The following is a 24,884-nucleotide window of genomic DNA, read 5'->3' as shown; positions in this document are numbered from 1 at the left end:
CGAGGACCTGGGGAGGCACTGGCCAACAACAACTTACGGATGTGACCATCCATGTGCACTTGAGGGTTTTGGAGGCAGCGAGGTGAGGAGCAGCACGAGCGTGTCCAAAGGCTGCGTGGACCCCCAGGCCGGGGGTTGAAGGTAGGCTGGCTGGAACGTGCCCTGCGGCAAGCCGGGCAAGGATGAGGCGTTTCCTGAGCAGAAAGGGCCGCTTCTCCCTTCGCCAGAGCAAGTCTGGGACCCGGAGTGCCTCCAAAGATTTCTGTGAGTGTTTTCTCAGAATTGTACTTTTGGTTTTCACATGAATTGTTTTAAGTGTTTTAGGTAAGATGAGATGGGAACCAGAAAAGAGTTTAGATGTGTGTGTGTGTGTGTATATATATATATATATATATGGGTTGCAGTTTGGAATGAATACGATCCATAACTCCATATCAGTGATTTGATCAGCTTTAGATCAATAATCAACTTCAGTTTTATTTTTATTTTCCACAATCTGACACTATGTTCTGTCACTCTGAGACTTTAAATGTCATGTTTTAATAACCTAACCACTCTAGCAGATCATTGCCTTTTTTTCTTTTTTTTTTTTTCTTTGTTTTGCACTAAAGCACCTCTGACATCCCCGCATTTCTTCACAAAGTCTGATTCAGACTTCATTCCCACCTCTCAAGCACTTTGTAGATAGTTTTCTGTGGTGCTACTCTAATTTAATCTTCCTCTGCATGTCTCACTTTCCTGTTTCCGTCTTCTGCCTCTGATCAGGAGCAAAAGGAAACAGTTTGATGGATGACTGAATGCATTAGCTTCTATGTTTGCAAGTTTACGATAAACCTTATGCAAGGGCGCTAAGTATTCATACTTTGGATTCACACCATCATGTAATAGGTTTAATTGGGAGCTCTGCAAGATCGGTTTCTTCCTGCATCCGACAAAGAAAATGAATTCAGTTGTAGGTTATGATATTTAATTGTAAACCTGTACTATATATGTTAATATGAGCCAATACAAGTAATAAAAAGTACCAATTTTTTACCTTGTCCTATATATATATGGCGTTCATGCATCCAGATGGCAATGGATGAGTGGAGATGAAGCCGAGTGAGCCTATTGGGACTTTTTTTGCAGCAGTAGAATGAGGTTAGTGACCAGGGGACGATCAGTGGCTCAGCATGTGGGCTGAAAACCAACAGTCACAATTAACCTCCTTCGACCTGTTTTGCAACTTTAATTCACTCAAGATGAGAATTTAAGAAAATGCTTTTCAGTGTCACAGCAATGGGTTAAAAAAAATAAAAAATCAGGCTACGAAAAATAGATCAGTGTAACTGCTGCTTCAGTGGTTCTATATTTAAAATAAATAAAAAAACTGCTGTTTGACCTCTATTTTACAACACACATCCAACTTTGTATCAGTTGCTTGCACCAGATCTGGGAACATTTCTTTTTTTTTTTTTTCTTCATAAAAACATGCATTGGATACCAAACATGTTTTGAAAAATACAAGTGAAAGTTCAACTTTTTACTTGAATGAAAGTAGACTCTCAATGGAGATTAATCAAAAACCAATGACACATATCACAATTCAACTTATATCATACATTTTTTCCCCCAAAAAACCAACCCATATATTCTGTCTAGGTTTCAGTTCAGTCTAAACAGTTTATTTTACATTCAGTTATTATTGATGTCATTTGAGGCTCTGAAATACATATAAATTCCTAAATACTAAATGTTCTGCAGTGTGAATAATTGTGTTTGGTACATTAGTTCTTTCACCATAACTGGAGAATCATTGGTAGAAGTTAAAAGATATATTGAGTCAGTTTGAAGAATGTAAGGAGTAGGAAGTACAGATGATTCAGTTCAAATCTAGAGAAACGCAGTATAAAGAATAACTACATAAGTACAGATCCCTGACAAAACTACTTAAGCATATAAATACTCTGTGGCAGCCACCTATGTAACACACTAATAATTCATTCACACAAACCTCTCCAAGTTGCGTCTATCCCACTGTCATCCAGACCTCGGCCTTCCAGCGACCAACCAGAACTGGCCGGAGGCGTTTGGCTTCCGACTCGGAGGCACCGGACCAAGCTACATCTTATCCGTCGTGGAGGGCAGCAGTGCCTACCTGGCCGGGCTGCAGCCCGGGGACCAGGTGGTGGACATCGAGGGCCAAGACGTGACCAACCTCAGCACGCCGGCGCTGATAGCTCTGGCTCAGACCCTCAAGACTGTACCACCAAGCATTGGAGTGGTGTCACGCATTGAACAGGTCAGCTGGTTCTTAGAAAATACAAAAGTATTGGCCGGCTCCAGGGACTCAACAAGCTTGCTTTTGGAATATGGTTTACATCAAAGGAAAAACAGAAAGCACTGTTAAAATCCTTAACAGACAAAAACTCAGTACTTTAAATAAAAACTCCCCAAAAAACTGGAGGAATAACTTCTGTTCCTAATTTGTCCACTTGAGGTCGCACTGTTTTGGTTATTGTGGAGGAAACAAATGAAGCCTGAAACTAAAGAGCAGAAGGCAGCGATGCTTGTTGCCAATAGATCAGTGATGCAGCAGTGAAAGCTAGCTATCTCACTGGTATAGAAATCCCTTTTGCGGCGCAGCCACACCATGACATTTCGTTTCTGAAAAAAAGAAAAGAAACAGAAATGATCCTAAAGGCTGCAGAAATGCAGTGTCTTTAAAAAATGACCAACTGTTACTTTGATCAGATACACTGTGGTGATTTTGGAGCATTTCAGCTTGCACAAAAGACATTTTGTAAAAAGTGACATGCATGTGAACATCTTTGTTATACACTGATTATTACACTAAAATGTTAATGTGTTGATTTGGTTCTGCATAAACGTGGCCATTGAAGTAAAAATGATCTTTGATATTACTGACTTGGAGGGAGGCGTTAAAGGAGAGACGAGGAAGGGGTTGCTATTATTACTTTTTTTTTAATGAATCGATGTTGGTGGAGAACTGATGAGACGCAAATCTACAATCGTTAAAAGAGAAGTAAAGTTCAAAATATGTACGTCTGGCCTTCAGATTGACATCACTCCAGGCCCAGATGGCCGGTTCGGCTTCACCATTGTCGGTGACAGCCCGCTGATGGTTGAGGACTGCATGCCGAACGGCCCCGCAGGTCGCAGCGGCCTCAAGGCCAGTGACTATGTCATGGAGGTCAACGGCATCCCAGTGAAGCATCACGAAACGGCGGCAGCCATGATCAAAGCGGCTCAGGGTCGTCCTCTGCGCCTGGGGGTGCTCAGCATGGCCCGTCGGCCCAAGCGGCTGAGCAGCAGCATGAGGGTGCTGTCACAGAGCGGGGACAGTGTCCGGGAGAGTCGCGCCCACAAGGCCATGGAGTTCAACAAAAAGGTAGAGTCTGTCTCCTTATAAGCTCATATTTGCTGTCATTAAAAATGAAGTTCTGCACGCAATGTGTTCTTTGACCCACTAGGTGGAGGATGTTCTTGGAGAGGAGCCAGATGTGAAGGAGCAGCTGTTTGACGTGCTGAAGCAGTATGCTGCTGAGAGGGATGTGGACAGCCTGGCTGAAGCCCTGCCGGACATCTTGATCACAGAGGAGCATCAGCAGCTGATAGACAGTGTCAGGTAGCCCATCATTCGCTCAGATGTGCAATCACATATATCAATGAACCAACACAGAACTCACAGTGTACGGATCCTGCTAAGAAAATAAGCTTTAGTTTCTTAAAGCTGATTATAAGGCATTTCCTCCGCCCCAACACAGATTTCTCTGCGGTATTAACCAGTGGTTGCTCAATGTACAACAAAAGTCTGTGAGTCTACATCTGGTTTGTCGGATGCATTAATATTTTATATTGTTTTCTGTATAATTTCTTTAAAGAGTGTAAACAGGCACTCAGTTATCCCATGTGAACAATTTACCCTTTGTTACTGAAACTGATTTATTTATAGAGCACCATTCAAACACGGCAATTCAAAGAAATGATAGAAATACATTCAAACATTCAAAGTGTTTCCCACGCCCACTGATCATAGGGTCCACTTTGGGACCACGAAGAACAAAACTCAAACCTCCCCACCAGTTAGGTCTTTACCATTAGATCTCGATTAACAGAAATATACGTGTTTCTCAGCCTATCTCAGGATTTCTCTTCGAATGTTAATCTCACTGTTGGAATCTTGCATGTTTTGCAATCTCTCAACAGTGAAAAAAACAACAACATTATAGGAAACACAGTACATTTGCCACCTACAGACACATTAAAGTGATTTACTTTGACTGAATTAGCTGACTTTCCTGCAAATAGATTTGCCGGGAGGCAAAAAAACAAATTGTCATTAATGTTCCAATTATGAAAGTTTAAAACTATAATTAAGAGCTGCTTACATTTTACAGTCATATTGACAATTTAGAGAGTTTTAACCATTAGTGCTATTTTCCTTTCGAGCTTTTAGTCCTTTTAGCTGTTTTGGCCTTTTTTATTTTTTGCTGTCAGTTTATGACTTTCATCAATCCCTTATTTGGAGAGTTTGGTGACATGTTAGGATGCGTTGCATATTACAGTTAATTGAACTATTCCTTCTCAGAATGCGACTATAAAAAAATCTGATTTAAAATGTTTACTTCCCCATGATTAGGTGAAGTTACAGGGACCCGCTGCAGAGGAGGTTGCAGACCCCTTAGGCTGGGGTCTTAACTAGAATATTGCAGGTTGCAGTCTGGGATTAGGGGCCCGGGATTGACTTTGCATGATCTCCTTCAATGTGTTGGAGCATTTTAGTTTTGGAAACTTCAGTCTTCTCGAACAGCCCAAAAACTTGAATCTGAGGTGAACTGGTGACTGTTCATATTGCCTGTATGTGTGAGAGTGTGTGTTGTCCTGTGATGGACTGGTGACCTGTCCCCGGTGTACCACGCCTCTTCCCATTGTCACCTGTGCTCTGCTCCAGTGCCACGCTACCCTAAGATGGAGGGATTGAAATAGGGGATTTTTACTCCACAGAAGCATCTATTATCAGTTGAACTCAATCACAGGGAAATTGCATACCAGCCGAGGTGCAAGGTTTATTCTTTCCTTTCCTCAGTTGGAATATCAATATTCACAGGAATACACAATATTATCATTTTTAAAAGGGAGTTGAAATACCTACTTTATTAATGAATTAGTCAATCATATATAAAACCCACTTCCTCAACAATTTTATATTACTGTGAAATGTGACTTAGTTTGATCTAATGAGATTATCATTCTCTTCAATGTCGTCTCTCTTAGGTACATCGTGCGAGGGAACAGTTTGAAATTCACAGAGGAATATGTGAATATTGCATTTCTTCCTCCTCAGCACTGATCTGAAAATCAAAACCCAAAACACAATACGGCTGCACATTTTTCCCTGCCAGTCCCCCTCCTCTCTGTCTCTCTCTCTTTCTCTCTTTTCAGCTCACTTGCTCTCACTTTGACTTCTCTCTCAGTTGGTCCCTTTCTTTTCCCTTTTCCCTGTCAGCTGTGAAGCGCTCTTTGATAGAGGCACCGATTTCTTCTTGTGGATACACCACCGGATTGTCTCTATTCCCTCCCCTGCATGCAGCTTTTGGCTGCCATAGAGCCAGTTTGCTGCTCGTGATGGAGATGGTCACACAAACGAGCAGGGAGGAACATGCAGATGCCTAATTTCAATGTTTCTCCTGCACACATGCCCACACGCCTGGCTTTTGAAATTCCATGCTGGATGAAATTATGAATTGCTGCCTCAGGTGAGTACTGGAAAAAAACAACTTGGGTGGTGGTGATGCTCGTTTTCAGATTGTGGAATAGTTGCAGCTCAAGAAATTGTTCTGAAGTTTGATGACAATGTTGTTCTTCTGCAGTCTGTCCAAAGGGGCTATTTGTGATTGCTCCATAAGAAAACTGAGAGTTTCTTTTATTTATTTATTTTTTATTGTTGTCTCCCAAGGGCTCGAATTTTGGACCGGTTTTCCCCTCTAGCGAGAAAGCAAAGCTGCAGTCCGGCCTCTCAGTTTCCTGTGAGCACAGCCGTCTGTATCGCAGCTTTCATGGCACTTTCCGTTCTTAGAAAGCTGCCCATGAAAATGCTTAGTAATGCTTGTTTTGCACAGGTGTTTCTCAATTATGCATTAGCTGTACCCACAGAGGACTGGCTACCGTTTTTAGTAGGTTTTTTTTCTCACCTTGCGGCAATGAGAGAGTACAATAAATTTCCCAGTAGGAGTCTGGATCAGTTTGAGGAGAAATGACAGGAGTTTGTTTGGTGTCAAGATTAACAGTCTCGGCTTGTAGTGGAAAGATCCCTGGTTCAAAAGTTAAAATCTCATCTCGGGAACCTTTTCAGGGGAAATTTGCATGTTCTCCCTGTGGGTCAGGGAACTCCTTTTTAGTCTTGCAGTCCAGATACATATACTTGAGATTAGTAATGTGAGTGTGTGTGGTACACCCTGGTTATATTCTCGAGTTCATCATCGATTTAATCTGTGATATATTATCAACCTGTTCAGCCTGCAGTCAACCAAGGTAAGCATTATTGATGGATAAATAGATGTATTTCTGCCTGCTGTATTTCCTTTAGTCATTTACGTGGCATACAGGCTGTAAAAACTCTAGTAATATGAAGTCAGCTATAACTCAAAGATGGCTATAACTGTTCTGTATATTCCAATATTAGAGTGGTTCTCACTGTTTTCTGTTGTTGGAGCTTTATGGGAATTTTACCCCCAGGTTGTTAATGAGCCATGCCTCAGGGTGGTGGTACTTTCTGCTGACAATATGATGTCTCTGGCATTTGGGGGAAATGTGTCATGTGGAAGCACTATCTTCTTGGTGCTGATGATATTTCTAATGGGAATATGTCTGAGGTCACTCCATCATTTTGATCCAAATTTACACATCTAAATAATATCTTAAGGACTTAATCCATACATGGGTGTTGTACTTAATACTTAGAGGAGCTTGGAGGAGTTTTGGTGCGACGTTTGCATATTCTTCCTGTGCATGTTTGGGTTTTCTTTTCGATGGATGGATGGCTGGATGGATGGATGGATGGAAAAGTCATAATGTGGCACACACTGTTACTTGTCCAACTTCCGCTGATTGGAATAATTCCATAAAAGTCATAGAGTCCCATCAGTGTAACTTTTTTAATAACTTCTTGCACAGCCAAAAATAAATTATTAGTTACTGTACTCTAAAGAAATATCTTAGTTTAGTTTATTAGCTAGTGCTAAAAAAAAATAGTTAGTTACTTGATGAACTTCCCTTCTAGACTATCAATGTGCGTATTGAACTTTATTTACTGTGCAGGTCAGACTAAGAAAAAACAAAGACTCACTATGCTCAATATCACCATGAAGACCACAACAACAGGTAGATATTCAAAAGACACATTTTTAATATTTCAAAGAAAACGTCGTTTATTTATTTAAATCAAATTTCTTAAGAGTAGAGGACATGACACAACACTGAGACCCGAGCTGAGATATCAGCCATGCGGTCAGGGCGAGTTTGTAAAAACATGCATAATGCAACATCTATAGAATTTTTATTTTTTTTTTACATTGCACTGTATTTTGCACTTGAATGCTTCTTTATAATTGGCATTATGTTGAGATTGTAGTCATTTTCAGTACTGATTGTTTGGGTTTGTGAAGCTCCACACATTTTCATCACGTATACTCTGCACCACAACATAGTCCAAACTTTAAGTTTTAAATTTAAAGGTTATCGCGCCACTATTCAACCAGTCAAGATGACATTGTGCTGTATGTGGCCCCCTGAACTAAAATGTGTTTACGCCACTGTTTTAGAGGCAGCAGCCACAATATCACTTCAAAATGTACCTGGTCTGTTCATCTTTTCGGTGCAGTGGTCTGAACAGCTGTGTCCCAGCAGGATTTCATGGCTTTGATGAAAATAGTGAACGACAATTTTTTTTTATAAGGGATTGATGTGCTTAATCATGAGTTGGGTGTCGGCGTTGTTGTTTTAGGTGGAGAAAATCAGTGTATCCGCCCTAAAATCTCAATCGCCCTCTTTTATACTCACTGTCTCTGATCGTTTTTCCTGACATCCATTCTGTCAGTCCCTCTGCCTCAATCACTGGAGCTTCATGTCTGCCCACCCCACCTGAGCCTGTGTGATGGAGATCAAGTGTCAGAGGATGAGAGGTGTGTTTAACAGCTCCTGAAATGATTTCTTCTTCGTTCTGTACAAAACTTGGCCAGCTGGGCCGCACTCCACTCAGTCTGCCTCTGTCCCCTCGTCGGTTTGCCTCACCCTCCCACCGGATGTGTGCTATTTTTAAGCAGCCTACTTCTGTTAATAAATTCTCTCTCAGGTTTCTGGCGCACTTGCCAGTGTCGGTTCTTAAACGCCCGTGAAGCCCAGGGGTCAGCGTGTGCTTGAACACTCGGAAGTTGTGCAAAACATAATTTAGCTGGAGAGTCATCACAGACGAGCTCGGCTCGTCTGATAGCTCTTTTGTTTGTTAGGTTCTACAATGCAGGGCTAATCCCATGAATATCAAATGAACTGTAGACCTTTGTCACATATAGTCTGTGTAAAGTAAAATAATGAGACTGATATTCAACCCATAAAGCAGAGTGCAGTTTTGTGGTTTCTTTCTATTTCTTGTTGATTTTCATTCCAAAGAGTATTTTTTTTTTTTTTTATGTCATTCATTGATTGGGACTCGTAAAAAACGTGAAAATTCTAAAATGCTGCATGGGAAAACATGTCGCGGGTTTTAAAGACTCCAACACTTATTACCGTTTCAAGCGCTCAGTAATTGTGCTGACCTGCCTCTGTAATTCCACCGGGAATCCGCTCTCTTCTCCACTTCTCTCCTCTCTCCCTCCTCACTTTGATCATCTCATTGTTTCCTTCCTTCTCTGAGTGAAGAGATTCGTCACTCACTGTCTTTTACCGCTGACTGACTGACAGCTCAGTGATGAGGATTATCCTTTAACCATCGCCAAGAAGACCTCCCTGTGGTGACCCCGACTGTTGACTCCCTGGTGCCTGTGGAGGAAGAAGATAAACGATGGGAACACGTGAAGACTGCTGCCCCACACAAGAAGCTGGAGAACGGCGGATGTTGCTGCCTGAGGATGTTTTGGAGGTGTGGAGAGGAGTAAACCACAACCAGTCTCATAGTTACCTCCCCCCCTCTCTCTTATTCTCTCTCTTTCCTCATTTGGCTGCTTTCCGAGCTTGCAGCGAGCACTTTTGAGATCCAGGACACCTTCCTTCTCGTAGTCTTTGTCTTCTTTCTCCTTCGTTTGGGAGAGTTTCTTCAGTCTTGATGGGGACTCACCGAGAACGAGGGGAAGCGTTTGCACTGCTTAACTGAGCACTGGGGCACTTCCTCAAAGTGTTGAAGAGCCATGGGAAGAGAGAGGAGTCTTTCCAGACACTTTAGGTACGGCACTTTTGATCTCATCCCGGTGGTCTTTACTGTGCTTTGTCTTGTTTGTGCTGCGTTGTATTCGAAGTTGCCTAAGCAAATGCTTTGTGTTCATTATCCAGGTTTATTGTTTGGGATTTTTGCTCTGTGTTTCCATGTAAAACTGCAAGAGTTTATGTCCTTCTCACTCTGATTCCAGTATTATATCTATTTCCCTCATCAACTCTTTGATACTTTTCTCGTGTGATGTTTGGCCCTTGTGATAACGCTAATTATTCCAAAATTTACTATATACTGTCTCAAAATGTACTCTGTGTAAAATTTACGATTTGGCTCAGCTGTCAAAAGTGGCGAATCAGAATTGGGTCTCATAATAATAGTTTTTGTGATGAGTTTCCCAGCTGATTGCAGTTGTCATTAATCCCCCAGAGTATTGTGTCCTTCCACCCCTCCTTTGCACCTAATTATAGGCTCCTCTCGCCCTCCTTATAATTGAGGGCATCCCAAGGCCTATATCCAACTTCACTGGCGGGAAGTTGTGAAGTTTTACATGACTTTTTTTTGCCGGGTTAAAAGGCTGAAGTGAACGTTTCTTTGACTCACTGTAGGTCAATACATGATAGCAGGGTTCCAGAAGTGGTGACAGCAATGGAAATCAGTTTTTGATAGATCGAAATGGAGTCAAAGTCTGTCATAAATACACAATAAATGCCCCCATTCTGTTTCCTTTCCCCTCTATTTGCCATTAGTCCAGGCATGGTGCTGTTTGGTGTTATACATGAAGACTTGTGGCCTATATTGGCAGCAAACCTGGAATACATAGCTTCATTCCCAGTAGTTACATGACCCTGGCCTAGAAAGAGCTGCAGTTCTCTGCATTCTCTTTGTTCTATTCTCACAAGTGTCTTTGAATTAAACAAGCTGTCTTTTTATGTTTGTGCCACTTTTATGTTTTGTTTTGTATCTAAAATTGACAGGCTATTTGCATGTCAAGGCTTGATTATGGTATTAGATGGCACAATTTCTAATGATCTCAGAGATTTTCGCAAAGTCAGAATTCCTGATCTTATTGCTTGTTTTCAAACAGTTCGTTAAAACTAGGTTTCATTTGCAGCCCGAGAACGAAACATATCGTCTATCTATTGCTTGTCACGGTGCAATGGTCGTAGTTTGTTTCAAAAAGCCAAAATTATTCCAATCTGTATTTTTTTGAGAGTAGGCAATAGTGCTCCATCATTGTGAAATGAAAGGAGGCCCACAAGTAAGCCTTGCGGTATGCCATATGTTATATTAACAACATTTCTGACTCCGCTCGGTGAACTTGTTACACTGATGCGTTGTAGGTTCTGAACTAACTTATTAGTTCAAAAAACACTGTGTATGATTATATAACTTTACAAGCTCCTCCTGCAATAATTATTCACCAACCACTGAACCAGAAGCTCTATCGACAGAAGTATTTCTAGATTTTGGGACCATACAATCTGGCACAAGGCAAAATGAGGGCTTAACATAATGGAAATACTAAAAAGTTGTGCAGTGATTACAGAAACACCATTTAAAGTTAAATGAGATTATAAGTTTGTCAAGGTATCGAGGTACACCTCCAGATGAAAAAGAAGTTACCTCCATTATTACTGTAAAAGTTTGCATTTTACATCTTTTCCCTGCCATTGTTTTTGTTGTGTGACATTTTTTTCTGGACGCCGCAGAAGTCAGTTGCTAATTAGGTCATAAAACCTCCACACAGTGAATCAGCAGTTACTTCAGGCGTTCCAATATCTGACTGCTGTGTGTGTGTGTCCACAGGATGCTCGATGTTGCAGAGCTGTTTCTGCAGAGCTGTGATAATATTTGGAAGAATTACGACTTCAAAACTGCACTGCATTAATGGAACAACATCTGAATTGAGATGTTTGCAGTTTTTGGTTTGATCGGTTGTATATATTCACTCATATTAGTTGTTTTTTGTAAAATAATGGCGGTACAACAACAAAATCAAGCTCCCTAACATTATAGTTACATTTATGCCTGATTAGCTCTATATATTAACAGTAATTAAATTTCTATTAACACCTGTCTGTTACAGTTTTTATCACAACTATATACAAACGTCAGACTTGTTGAGGATATATGTTAGTTTGGTCTACATGACAGTTTTTATGTGTGCATTTACAAATGAAGAAATATTTTAACACCAGTGAGTTAGAATTAGGTTTTGTGTTTTTTCCAGATGAGAAAAAAATCAGAATTTTAAAAGCAAAGTGACAGCTTTGAAAACCAAATTACTCTGCTGAGCCTTATTCTTGACTGTGGTATTTTGAATAAGGAGTTATGCTGTTATATGTGGAGGCACATTGGAAGTGGATGTTGGAAAAAGTGAAGCACAGTTTTCTATTCTACACAATGGAACTACACTAGAGATTTGGACTGGAGGCCGAGAGACTGAGCAGTATCATTCTATAGGTGAAAGACATGCACACAAAAGAAGGGACAAACAGAGTCTGTGTGTGTGTGTGTCAGAATAATTAAAAGAAGTGGCAACATACCCTATATTTAAAGGAAACACACCCTAAAACCGTTATTAGCAATGCCTCTTCTATTTCTAGGTCATTTCTGATGTTTTGTTATGCATCTTGTTCTCACGGATAATTGGCCAAATATAAACCACACTGCAGCAGACAGCATAACTACAAGGGATTTTAACGGGAGCAGAGATTTCAGGCAGACAGAAACATCAATGGGAGATGTCAGGTTGAGGGAGACAAACAGAAAACACTTTGTCTTTACAGTTATGTGCTGAATCTCACTGGGAAGAAGGTAGCAGTACTAATCTCTACGCCGAGCCTCGGGGAGGCTGCACAGCTGAAATTAATGTTTTCTCTAATAAGTTCCATGCAGCTTTTGAGCATACAGTTAATGGCAATACTTGTTTTATTGTCTCTCTATTGTCAGTTTTTTTCCCCTCTCCATGCATGCAGCATGCAGAACAAACAAACAAACACAACATTAAAAAACACTACAATATATTGTAAGAGCATCTAATTGTGCTTTAAGAAAAGAAAGTAAACCCTTTGGAGTTGATAATGGCAGAGGGACATTTCCCTAACAGGAGGAGTGGAGCGCTTCCTCCCAGAGGTGGTTCTGGCACCGAGCCTCCTCCTGTTCCTACATTAGCTGTGAGCCGTCACTGAAAGTGAACACTATTACCTGCAGCTGCCGCAACACACAGGAAAGCTCGTCTCCTACCCTCCTGCACACACGGGATTCAGGATGATGGATATGCTATGAAGGATTGATTAGGATGTTGAACCTTGGACTTTCAGTAGCTCAAATGTCTTTTCACCAACTACACTCTCACGAAGCTGAACTGGAAACTGCTCCATCTCTCCTCCACCTCCACCTTTCCTGTAAAGTTCTTCGAGCCACTCTGAGGTTTTCTCTGACCCCACAATGTTTGCCAGGATCTTCATTCCCAAGAAGCACCGGGAGCGATTCGACGAGGTGGTGTCTCAGAGTCTGATGGGCCGGCTGAAAGGTCGGAGCTTCAGTGACCCCAGCCGCAGCCACCTCCGCCGCAGCCGAAGCGAGGATCACCCCGAACGCCTGCTTGTCTCCACTCGAGCCAGCTCAGTGCCAAGGACCCACGCAGAGGAAGGTGTGGTGCCCCCCGCCAGAGGCATGCGCAAGACCACCTCACTCATCGCTGGCCACTCCAGTGGCACCACCAACTGCAGGTCTGTGATGTGTGCAATGCCTGTCATCATTGTTTTTTGTCATGCGATGAAACCCTGATCTGACGGAACTGTCTTGACCTTTCTCCAGCAGGTGTCACAGCGGCATTTTGTAATGAGCTTTTTTAGTTTTTAGAAGAAGCTTGCTTCCTTAAATAACATTTTGTTCCCTCCTCTCGTGTCTGATCAAATTTGTAAGTGCTCCACTGAAGTCTTTCTGTGTCAGCATGCAACTGCTTCTCAGTGAACGATACCCCCTTCAGTGGTAAAACCAATGGGAACGTTAAGCAATTTAGACAGGCAAGCCTGTTCTCCTGCGTTCTTCATTGGCTGTGATGTTGTTTCTCACTTTGAACTGTTGTCAGCTGCTTCTCTTCCAAGACTTTACAAAATCCTGAAGACATTCGTTTAAAAGCATATTGATAGAGTTGTAAACATCCTGCCTAAAACCTTCCCAGGGAGTTATAGGAGCAAAGTTGCTTCAAAAATCTTCTAATCTCTTCCGTGGCTCTGGGTTGCAGAGATTTAAAACTGCTCCTAGAGGCCAACATTTAAGTCAGGGTGTTAATGCAGATTATGAATATAAATGTAGTGAAAGCGGAAATGTATTAGAAGTCCACATTTCTACCCTTTTTGTTTTTTTCACGATAGGCAGATGACATAAATAGTAGTATTTGGTCACACTTGCATAACAATCAGCAGAAGGTTATAAATATTAATTAGCTGAACCATGTTTAGTTAATGACAGTTTGTATCAAATGCTGTCAATAATATTGATTTTTCTCTTCTTATCATCAAGTATATTGTTTGTATATCTGGTAACTGTGGCACAATATAAATATAATTTCTATGCAATGAACACTGTACTTTTCTTTCATATCAGATATTGTCCATGGTTATCCTTCTTTTAGTTAATAATACAAGTTATGTCAAAATATGTCTTTTTAGGACTGTGAGAGTATGCAAGGGTAACATGAGCTTTGGCTTCACTCTCAGAGGCCACGCTCCAGTGTGGATTGATTCAGTGATCCCTGGTAAGTGAAGATTACATGTGCCCACACATGCTTACAGTTATCATAGTTAACAAAACCCAAGAATATCTGTATTTTTACTTTAATGCAATGAGCTATCTCTTGTCATTTGTTCTCTGGTGTGCAGGCAGCCCCGCAGACAAGGCAGGTCTAAAACCAGGAGACCGCATCCTGTTTCTGAACGGACTTGATATGAGGTAAAGCCGCACCATCATCTATTTCATACACTTTATAAATAAACTTATATCTAAAGATATTTACAGGAATGAAACATAGAAACTAGATAGAAAGAACAGCACAAGTAGACATACCTATGTTCATATCATTTTTCTATTGAAGATGTTTTTGAAGGGACTGGAATAATATATTACATATGCATTTAAAAAAAAGAAGTTTCCTAGAGGTTGTTCACATTAAAAGGCTCATACTGATAAAAAGCAAGCTAAAGAATAAAAGGTGTTCACAGTGTAGTATGTACATACTCTTTGACAGAGTTCAGACAGACTGTAAATAGTTTTTTGCTCTTCTGCACTACTTAAGCAAAAAGAGCCACTGCTGCTTCATATGGTTTCTGAAATTTCCTAACCATCCTCTTTTCCTGCCAAAAAACACTTCCAATATGCGGCTGCATATGCTCTTTAGCAATGTATTTGTCTGCATGCAGGACCTCCTCCCATGAGAAGGTGGTGTCCATGCTGCAGGGAAGTGGTGCCATGCCGACCCTGATGGTGGAGGACGGTCCGCCGACTTTCCCCCTTGCAGAGCAGGAGCTTGCGGGTGGCAGCATCCCTGGCGAGCGAGCCCGCTCCCCTGTGCTCAGTTCCCTGCAATGGGTGGCTGAGATTCTACCTCCAAGCATTAGGGTTATGGGTCGCACCTTTGGGCAGCAGCTGGAGCACCTGTTGACCATCCAGGAGAGGTACACCATCTGCAAGGCGTTGGAGAACTTCTTCCAGCACAGGTGAGAAAGGGACAGGGGAAACTAAATAAGTGACCAGTGCATTACAACCAGAAAGCATTATATAGTTTTCTTGTGAATTTATGATTGGTCAACCAGATTATCGTTGTCACCTTGCCCTTGTTTCCATGACAACAGGAATGTTGACACTCTGATCGTGGACGTGTTCCCGGTGCTGGACACACCAGCCAAACAGGTGATCTGGCAGTTTGTTTACCAGCTGCTGACGTATGAAGAGCAGGAACACTGCCAGAACAAGATTTCACGTTTTCTTGGATACAAAGCACCTGGTGCGTGTCCGTTCTGCTATTATATGTTAAATTCATTGGGTTTAAAGATTCTCATTGAAAGTAGAGTAAACTCAGGTGCAGCAGCCTATCATACCCTTTTGCCTCTTCCTCTGCATTGCTTACATGTTCCAGCTCCACCTCCACCGCCTCCTCCTCCCCCTCCTCCAGAGCCTGAAAGTGCCCCAGAGCCACACCGCCGTAGCAGCTCCATGAGGGTGACGGGGACCACGTACAGAAGCAGTGTGAGAGGGCGCAGCTCTGATGATCTGGTCATTGGAACGCACTTGGGAATGGGTACAAAACTCCTGCTTTCAGGCATCCAGCCAGTGTATCTAACTTTAGTTCATTGTAATTACCTATTACATGAAGCCAACGTTGGACTGTAGTCAGCGCACCTGGTTGGTGATCTAATGCCAGGGACAGCCAATTAGAAAGCATTTACATTATTCCAATGGGTTTGTTAATTCAGGCCTTCGTGCAGAGTCATTTCTGGAGACAGGGATGAGGTTGGCTCCAGGAGAGAGGCAATCGGGAGACGGAACTTCTCTTCCTGAGACGCCCAACAACCTTACCAATGTAGGTGCCCAGCTTTGTTTCCAAGGGAGAAAGATATAGAATATATCATTGAGAATACAATCTTTTCATGTGAGACTCACTGTGGCTGTTGATTTCCACTTTGGAAGCTGTCGGCAGTGTACGCTGAATTGGAGAACATGTATTCATCTAAGAGGTCCAAATCTCTGAAGAGTCGCCCTCCTCCTACCCCTGAGAGTTTGTTGGATCTGGAACCTCCTTCACGCACGGCGTCTCCAACAATCCTTGCAAGTGCAGGTAGCTCAAAGTGGAATTCTCTAAATTTCTTATGATGTATTTCTTAACAAAAGCTGTATTTGCATTGACATCTGGTCACACCTTAGTGGGCTCCATTTCTTAGACTTCCGGGTGTCACCCTGATGAAGTGATCACCTCGTATGAATAAAGTTTCTCCTCAAATTTTTCATGTGTCAGGAAGCCGTAAAGGCCCCTCATCCCACACGTCCTGGCCGGACCCCCTCCCCAGCCCCCCTGCAAACCAGTTCTACTCATCGGGGTTGACAAGCCAGACCAGTGGGGAGTCCAACCCTTACATAAGCCTGGACAGTCCCCCTCCCTCACCTCCAGAACCTCCAGATTACCCATCCAGTCCTCCTCCCCATCGCAGCAGCAAGCGTCGGTACACCTTCTCCAAACCGCCTCGTTCAGAGGACACGGACCGCTTTCTGGACGCACTGAGTGAGCAACTGGGGCAGAGGGTGGCTATCGTTGATGACTTCTTGACTCCTGAAAATGATTATGAAGAGGTAAAAGCACATTAACATTATGAGTTTATAGCTTATCACACTAAATTAGTACAAACAGGAGCTCTCTCTCTCTCTCTCTCTCTCTCTCTCTCTCTCTCTCTCTCTCTCTCTCTCTCTCTCTCTCTCTCTCTCTCTCTCTCTCTCTCTCTCTCTCTCTCTCTCTCTCTCTCTCTCTCTCTCTCTCTCTCTCTCTCTCTCGCACACACACCCACCCATCCTGTTATTTACATCAGTGCTGGTGATACTGGGTTAATTCTCGATGGAACACTAATTCCCTCATGCACACTAATGTAAGCCTCGTGTCCAAATGTAAAATGGGACAGACCCTCTTGACACACATAGGCATGCAGAAGGAGAGCAGGACATACTGTCCCATAAGGCAAAAGTGGCAGTTAGAAAATGTAATTTTGTCATACAGGTGGATAGTGGAAAAAGATGGGTGGGGTATGCAAGGGTGGTGTGGTAGGAGTTTCAGACTGGACGCTGAGTGGGAATATATCTGAACTGGAGACGGAATCATGAGAGAGTAGCTGATAAATACAGACTCAAAGGAAACAGCAAAACAGGTGTTGTGTCAAATAGCCTGAAGCACAGAATACCACTTGACATAAACAGAGGATCTAGCGAAGTGTGAGAGGAGACTCAGGATTTAAATACACTCATGCTGGAGTTGATGAAGAACCAACCTCAGGGGTGCGCACTGGTTGCTTGTCAGTCTCCAGCGTTGGTGGCACGTCAAGATGAACTGAAACATAACCCACAAAGTCAAAATGAACAGAAATGAAAAGGGAGGGGGAAGTTAACAAGGGGGGTAGGGTTTCTCCTCTTCCTGACAAATATATTTTGATTAAAGATGTTTACTCTATACTTTTCCTCAATAATCTTCATAATCTGAACAAAACGTAATACGCTTACACGAACATTTAGGCGCAGAACTGCTGTGTTGCATTGCTCGTTAACAGGCAATTTAAACCACCTTCAAACCAAAATAACCTGAAAAGATACTATTCTAGTCTACAAACTGTTAATGAAGGAAGTTCAACTGCATGCAGATCACGTACAAGGCAAATTAGAAGAAGAAAGGTTCCACAGAAGTCCACTTTCAACTTTATTGACTACTACTGTATCAATTTGTTCCTGTTCCTTCACATTTTTTCATTTTTATAAACCTGAATCCTTGAAAAGTGACTAAAGAGTCTAAAACCAACTCAGGAACTGCATAAAAAATACATTTTAACTTGGTTTACACAGTATGGCCAATCAGCGAGATGATTTTGTTGAACGTGTGTATAGTTTACTCAGAAACATTTAATAGAATTTAGAAAGAGACTCCTATCAGGTTATGTAGATTGTTGTCATAGTAAATCCCATTTTGACATTGAAGATCTAATGAAATTGGTGTTAATGCCAGGATGTTGTGCAGATGGGCTTCCCAGACGAGGAGGATGATGATAATGAAGACGAGCTGGGGGTGGATGAAGAAGAAAATGGAGGTTTTGTTGCTCCGGAGCTCAGCAGCCCGAGTGATGTCCAAAGCAGCAGTGGGGAGGAGAACGCCTCCTCTCTGACGTACTCCTCTTCCTCTGATCATATTCCTCCTCCACCCATGAGCCCTCCTCCGCCCCCGCCTGTTCAGTTCAACGACCCGCCTCCTCCACCTCCAGCACCTGTTCAGACTCAGCCTCAGCCCCAGCAGCAGCAGCAACAGCAACAGCAACTGCTCAGCTTCACCCCCGAACATTCCCCCAGAACCTATGTGCCCATTCGCCGGAAGTCTGGTCCTCCTCCACCGCCTCCTCCCCGCAGCAATCTGCCACCCAAGCGCCACTCTTTACATAAAGTGATGCCTACAAGAGAGGACCTACAGGTCCACGCAACAATTCAAGAGCTTAAAAACTTCCAAGAACAGAGGGTCTACCAGGAAAGACAAGCCTATGAGGAGCAGCAAGCATTTAAGGAGAGGCAGGCATATGAAGAGCAAAAAGCCTATGAGGAACAACAACTGCTCAAAGAGCAACAGGCCTACCAGGAGCAGCAGGCCTATCAGGAAAAGCTTTTCAAAGAGAGACAAGCTTATGAGGAGCAGAAAGCATATGAGGAGCAAAAAGCTTTTGAAGAGCAGCAGATGTTCCAGGAGCAACAAGCCTACCAAGAAAGACAAGCCTATGAACAGCGTCAAGCCTATCAGGAACAAAAAGCGTATGAACAGCGTCAAGCCTACAAAGAACAAAAGGCTTATGAAGAGCTTCAAGCTTACCAGGAGCAAAAAGCCTATGAGGAGCGTAAAGCGTATGAAGAGCAAAAAGCTTTTGAGGAACGAAAAGCGTACGAGGAGCAACAAGCATATCAAGAGCAACAGATGCAGCAGATCTACCAGAGCCACCACTCGATGCCTGCGCAGCCAACTCAGCAGAAATCCCATTCACCTCTGCCTCTCCAACAACTACACCAATCTTTACCCCCGCTCCCCTCCCCAGATTCTGCACACCACCACAGTAACCACCCTCTTTTAATGATGCGCCAAGCACAGCAGCAACAGGCCCACCAGAGTCATCACCACCGGCGAATGTCCCGTTCCGCACCCCCACCTCACCAGCAGTCACCCCAACCGACGGCCCACCCGAGCCAGCAAGGCCAGTACGCTGAGGGCATCTATCAAAGTCATCAAGGTATAAGAACCCAGCCGCACCACGCCTCGGCCGAAATGCTCCATCAAGTTCACCCCGCCCATCACTCCTCCACTGAGATGCTTCACCAGCTGCAACAATCCCAGGCCCACCACTCATCTGCCGAAATTCTCCAGCAGATGCAGCAAGGCCATGGCCACTACTCGTCATCGGAAATGCTCCATCAAATGCACAAAGCCAAAGCTCACCATTCTTCAACAGAGCTACTCCACCAGACTCACCAAATGCAGCCTCATCACTCCTCAGCCGACGTTCTCCACCATGTTCACCAGATGCACCGGGGACAACCCCACCATTCCTCGAATGAGCTGCTGCATCAAGTCCACAAACCTCAGGCCCACCACTCCTCCACCGAGCTCCTCCATCAAGCCAATCAGATGCACCAGTCAAAGCCTCATCACTCCTCCACAGAGCTCCTGCATCAGGCGCAGCAAGAGCCTGCTTCTCTCCCGGTTCAGCTGAGCCGGGACAGTCACTCCCATCAGAGTCGGAGAAGTATTAAAAGTCATCATCAAGGTGAAGGCAGACATCAAGAGCAGCAGACTCACCAGACCCATCACCCACAGCCTACCAAACCCTCTCCACAGAGGCCCCACTCTATTCAACAGACTCACCATCACTCCAGCACGCCTCAGATTCATCACATACACCACATGACCCCGCAGCCCCCACCTCAGGACTACCAGCATCAGATTCATGTCATCCATCCTCCCCAGCAGCCCCACAGACCTCAGCCACTGCTTTCAACCTTTCAGCCCCTCCAGCCCCACCAGCCCACCGTCTCCACCTTCCAGCCTCTGCCCCAGCACCATCAGCCACAGCACCAAGTTCAGCCCTCAAGCCAGACTGCCCGCCCACAGTCGCAGCCCTCGCACCACCTGCTGCAGTCCCCACACCAGCCACAAGCGCAGTCCCACCACAAACACCCCCAGGGCCCAAGTCAACCACAGTCTCTTCCCCACTCTCTCTCTGACCCCACGGAGCACGTAGAGCCCCCTGCTCCTCCGCCCCTGCCCCCACCCTGCTCCCCGCCACCATTACCAAGACCCAGTCTGTCCAGGATGGACTCCAACCACATGAGTGTGAAGAGACTGCGCTGGGAGCAGGTGGAAAACTCAGAAGGGACGATTTGGGGGCAGGTCAGTTCTGAGCCGTTGGGAGATGGACTTTAAGATAGAACTCAATTTTTTTTTTTTTTAATATACATATAGAACTATAGAATTTGGACTTTTAAAAATTAATTTTTGGATGTCTTCGGTAGTTGGGAGCAAATTCTGACTATGACAAACTGCATGACATGGTGAAGTATTTGGATCTGGAGCTGCACTTTGGGACACAGAAGAGTTCATGTGAGTACAAATATGGACAATCTGAAATATTGCACTCCAAAAAATTATTTGATGAGTTAATGTAATTTAATCATGTCACACATATACACACACACATGTAAATTGAATTGAGTGTGATGTAAAACTGACAAATACTTTGATAATAAGCTCTTTTGCTAAATAATTGCTAAGTGTTGGTTGATCAAATCATACAAGCCAAATGTAATCTGCTGTACTTCTTTTGAATCATTGGAGAATATATCAAATGCATATTTTATTTCCACTGGCTCACATTCAAATCTACATGTAACCGACATTGTTTTAATTTTAGTGCCTGTTCCAGAGCCATCTCCTCAGCTAGAATCCTTCAAGAAGAAGGATGTGATAGAAATTCTGTCCCATAAAAAAGCTTACAATGCCTGTAAGTAAGATTGTTTATTTCCCTAATGGCTCTATTGCCATGTGCATCTTACAATGTATTCTTTATTGGAAAAAAATTGTAATCTTCGTATATGTTTTTCAGTGATATTCTTGTTTTATAGGCTCATTCATCATTTAAAATGAGGGATTTTGTTCCTCATTATCTCCCCCTTTGCACTGTATTTTTGTTAACACTCCAGCCATTCTGATTGCCCACCTGAAGCTATCTCCTGGGGAGCTCCGTCAGGTACTGATGAATATGGTCACTGACAGGCTGGAGCCATCTCACATTAAACAGCTGCTGCTGTATGCCCCCGATGCAGAAGAGGTCAAAAAATACGAGGAGTACAGGCAGGACCCCAGCAAACTCAGCGAGCCTGACCAGTTTGTGTTGCAGGTACAGTGGCTGGCAGCGAGGGTTTGTTTTGTGGGCTTTTGCAACGATATGTATGGTAAAATATTGCATACATGATCAGTACACATGCAAAGCTCTTAAAGGTAAAAACACAACCATTACTATCCAAAGGAAGTCCACTCGGGATCAGAATTCTGTATGTGTGCAGTTATGTATCTGTGAAGTCACATCTGAGGATCCTGCAAATGACCCTTTGTTGTCTTTTTTTGGTTGCCTTCTTGTACTTTTATCAGATGTTATCAGTGCCAGAGTTCAAGACCCGTCTGGAGAGCCTCCTTTTCAAGTGTTCTCTTCAAGAGAAGACAGAGGAGCTGAGGGGTGCATATGACTGTCTCTACAAAGCTTCCATAGAGCTGAAAACCAGCAGGAAACTGGCCAAGATACTCGAGGTACGATGAGTGTCTGTGAAAGGTTAAATACAAGATCGGGGAAGGACATTTAGTAAGGTCACTACAAAGTATATTTATATTTTTCCATCATTCAGAAATGGACGTACATCATCTCCCACTGTTTTTCCTTTTAAATTTTAAAATTTGCAATCTGTTGTTGATGAATTCTTTAGAGAGATGCCGATTTAAGAACTCTGTGTTCTCTTTAGTTTGTGTTGGCGATGGGGAACTATTTGAATAACACCCAACCGAAAACCAATAAGACAACTGGCTTCAAGATCAACTTCCTCACAGAGGTACAACATGCACTAATATCTGACACGACGTATCTTAAAATCTTTGTTTACTTTGTTTTACAATTAAATCCATGGTGGTCTTTACAGCTGAGTACAACCAAAACAGTGGATGGGAAGTCAACATTTCTGCATATCCTGGTCAAATCATTGTGCCAGCATTTTCCTGAGGTGTTGGATTTTTCCAAAGATCTTACCATGGTGTCACTTGCAGCAAAAGGTAGTGAGATTTATTTCACAACACCTTGGGGACGTTTTGAAATTCAAGTTTTAGTTGCTTTTGTCAGTCACATTTTTTTTTCTTCTTTTTCCTCTCACACAAACACTCTCCCATCTTCAGTGAATCAGAAGACGATGACATCGGACTTAGAAGACCTGCATAAAACCATCCAGGAAATCCGCTCAGCCTGTCAGAAGATGCCTGCGACTGCCGAGGACCGCTTCGCTGTCGTGATGAGCGTATCCTTAATATTCGCAGAGGGGTATAGCATAAGGTGAATACGATTGTGATTCTTTGACTCTGAGGTGTGCAGAACTTCCTGGAAAACAGTCATCCAGCATTGCAGTCCCTGGAGTCTCTCCAGCAGAGAGCCATGGAGGAATTCAGCAAAACCGCCTCTTACTTTGGAGAGGATGGTAAATCCACCAACACGGAGGCCTTCTTTGGGATATTTGCTGAGTTCATGAGCAAGTTTGAGGTGAGAAAGTCATTTTGTATTTAACACTCCAGTTGTTTTTTGGGGCATAACTGTTATAATTCCTTATGTTTGTGCACCAAAAAAAAAAAAAAAAAAGATTTCCCCTCATATACTGTATATATATATATATATATATATATATATATATATATATATATATATATATAGCCAGTTATGGATGTCCATCCATCTTCTATACCAGTTGTTCCCAATCTTTTTCTTGTGTGAATCCTGTGTAAAAGCTTACTGAATGTATATGATGCAAGTTACATTGACCTGTTTTAGTGACCCCCTCTAAAACGGCACAAACTACCAACATGTATATCTATTTGATTTATCACTTATTTTCCACTATAACTCTTAAATGATATCCTCCAGAGTTTGTATTTTTCTGTCTCCACAGAGAGCTCTCATTGATCAGCAAACGGCAGACAACCTGAAGAGTCCCCGGAGTCCTCGCTTGGCCTCCCCTCTGGCCTGGTAACACACACGAAGCACATTTGGAGATTACTACATACAGAAGCACAATATATGCATGCACAATAAAACATGCAAACGCATACAAACTGCCTGTACAATGTATGATGTACAAAACCAAGCAAAAAATAAGTACTTGTGTGGAAGTTTTGGAATGACGTACACATGTCTTTTGCATCGAGTATGGATAACTTAGCTTTAAACCAGTGTTGTATTCACTATACCTTCCTGTTTCAAAACAACGATTAAGACAAGTCCATAGAAAGCAGCATTGTCTGACCTTGATAATATCTCTGCTATTTGAAAGCTAGTTACTACGGAATTATTCATCCTATAGATTAAGTTGTATTACTCTGAGCCTGAGTCCAGGTTATGGAGCACATATAGTGTTATGACAGATAAAACATTTGTGGCATATCCACGATTAAAGACACTTCTTAAACTTTATCCTAAAATAGATATTTAATGAAATTATATTCACATACACGAGGTGGTACAGAATTATCCACCAAAGTGTTGTGATTAGATTAAATGTTCAGAGCTTTTATAAGGAGCCCACCACACTGAATGTAACATATTATTTATTATGCGTGGCTTGTTTTCTTGAGAATATATCCAATGACATTAGATTGTTTCTGTTCGTATATCAAAGCCTCAGTGTCAATTGTTTTTTGGTTTTTTTAGATTTATACAACCTGTGGCTTTGTATTTTGGTTTGTTTTATTAAAGTCCAAGCCTACCTAACTTGTAAACTGTATATGATCCATTGCCTCTGGAAGTTAATACTTTTTCTTGCTTTTATAGAAAAAATATTCTAGTCATGAAGACGCTAATACCAGACTGCTACGGTGGACTTATGTTGGTTTTACAGCGGGCACTGTGCAATATGTGAATGTTTAGCTGTATTCAACTGATAAATAGTATATGTATTGAAGAGTAAAATACTTATATAGTGTGTTGTCTGTGAAAAACGAGAGAAAGAGACAGTATAATGTTCTAATATCTGGTGCACTTTGCCACTATATTTCATTACCCAAGTGATTGTTTTAATGAATGGACTTACAATAGTTATACTACTGAGAGAACAGCAAAGCATTCTGATTAGTGTAGCAGATCAGCGCAGCATTTTATTTATTGAACAGCTGATAACCCAGGCTTCTTATGCTTTGTAAAAACTTGAGTGATATTTTTTAAACTGTTAGGTGAATTATCAAGATAGGGAAGAAGTGCGCAGCTTTTTGATTTTGAAAGATTCACATTATTTCAGCTTCGATTTCCGAATGTGGACCTCTAAAGCATTTCCGTGCATTTCGAATGGCCCTTAAGGTATTAAGTCTGCATTTTGTATTGTAACCTGATTCTGCCAGATATAAAGAGCTGTGTGAGATCCACTCATGTCTGAC

At 42.5% G+C, this 24,884-nt stretch overlaps 1 protein-coding gene across 1 annotated transcript; it reads left to right on the top strand.

Moving 5' to 3' along the window:
• Nucleotides 1–182: 182 nt before the first annotated feature.
• Nucleotides 183–24,871, top strand: grid2ipa (glutamate receptor, ionotropic, delta 2 (Grid2) interacting protein, a; the record flags this gene model as incomplete). Its single annotated transcript, XM_080488869.1, has 23 exons — nt 183–264; nt 2,028–2,281; nt 3,059–3,391; nt 3,474–3,628; nt 12,886–13,158; nt 14,104–14,193; nt 14,318–14,383; nt 14,851–15,147; nt 15,283–15,434; nt 15,567–15,728; nt 15,904–16,010; nt 16,118–16,265; nt 16,443–16,774; nt 18,186–20,600; nt 20,723–20,810; nt 21,121–21,210; nt 21,410–21,606; nt 21,858–22,013; nt 22,223–22,309; nt 22,397–22,526; nt 22,647–22,765; nt 22,840–23,004; nt 23,408–24,871. 23 exons carry the CDS (start codon nt 183–185, stop codon nt 23,486–23,488), a joined length of 5,979 nt encoding a protein of 1,992 aa, XP_080344995.1. The 3' UTR covers nt 23,489–24,871.
• Between the last annotated feature and the right edge of the window lie 13 nt (nt 24,872–24,884).

Source organism: Lipophrys pholis (genome assembly GCF_963383615.2).
Source record: "Lipophrys pholis genome assembly, chromosome: 19".
NCBI classification, from domain to species: domain Eukaryota; kingdom Metazoa; phylum Chordata; class Actinopteri; order Blenniiformes; family Blenniidae; genus Lipophrys; species Lipophrys pholis.
This window is presented reverse-complemented; position numbering and strand designations above follow the sequence as displayed.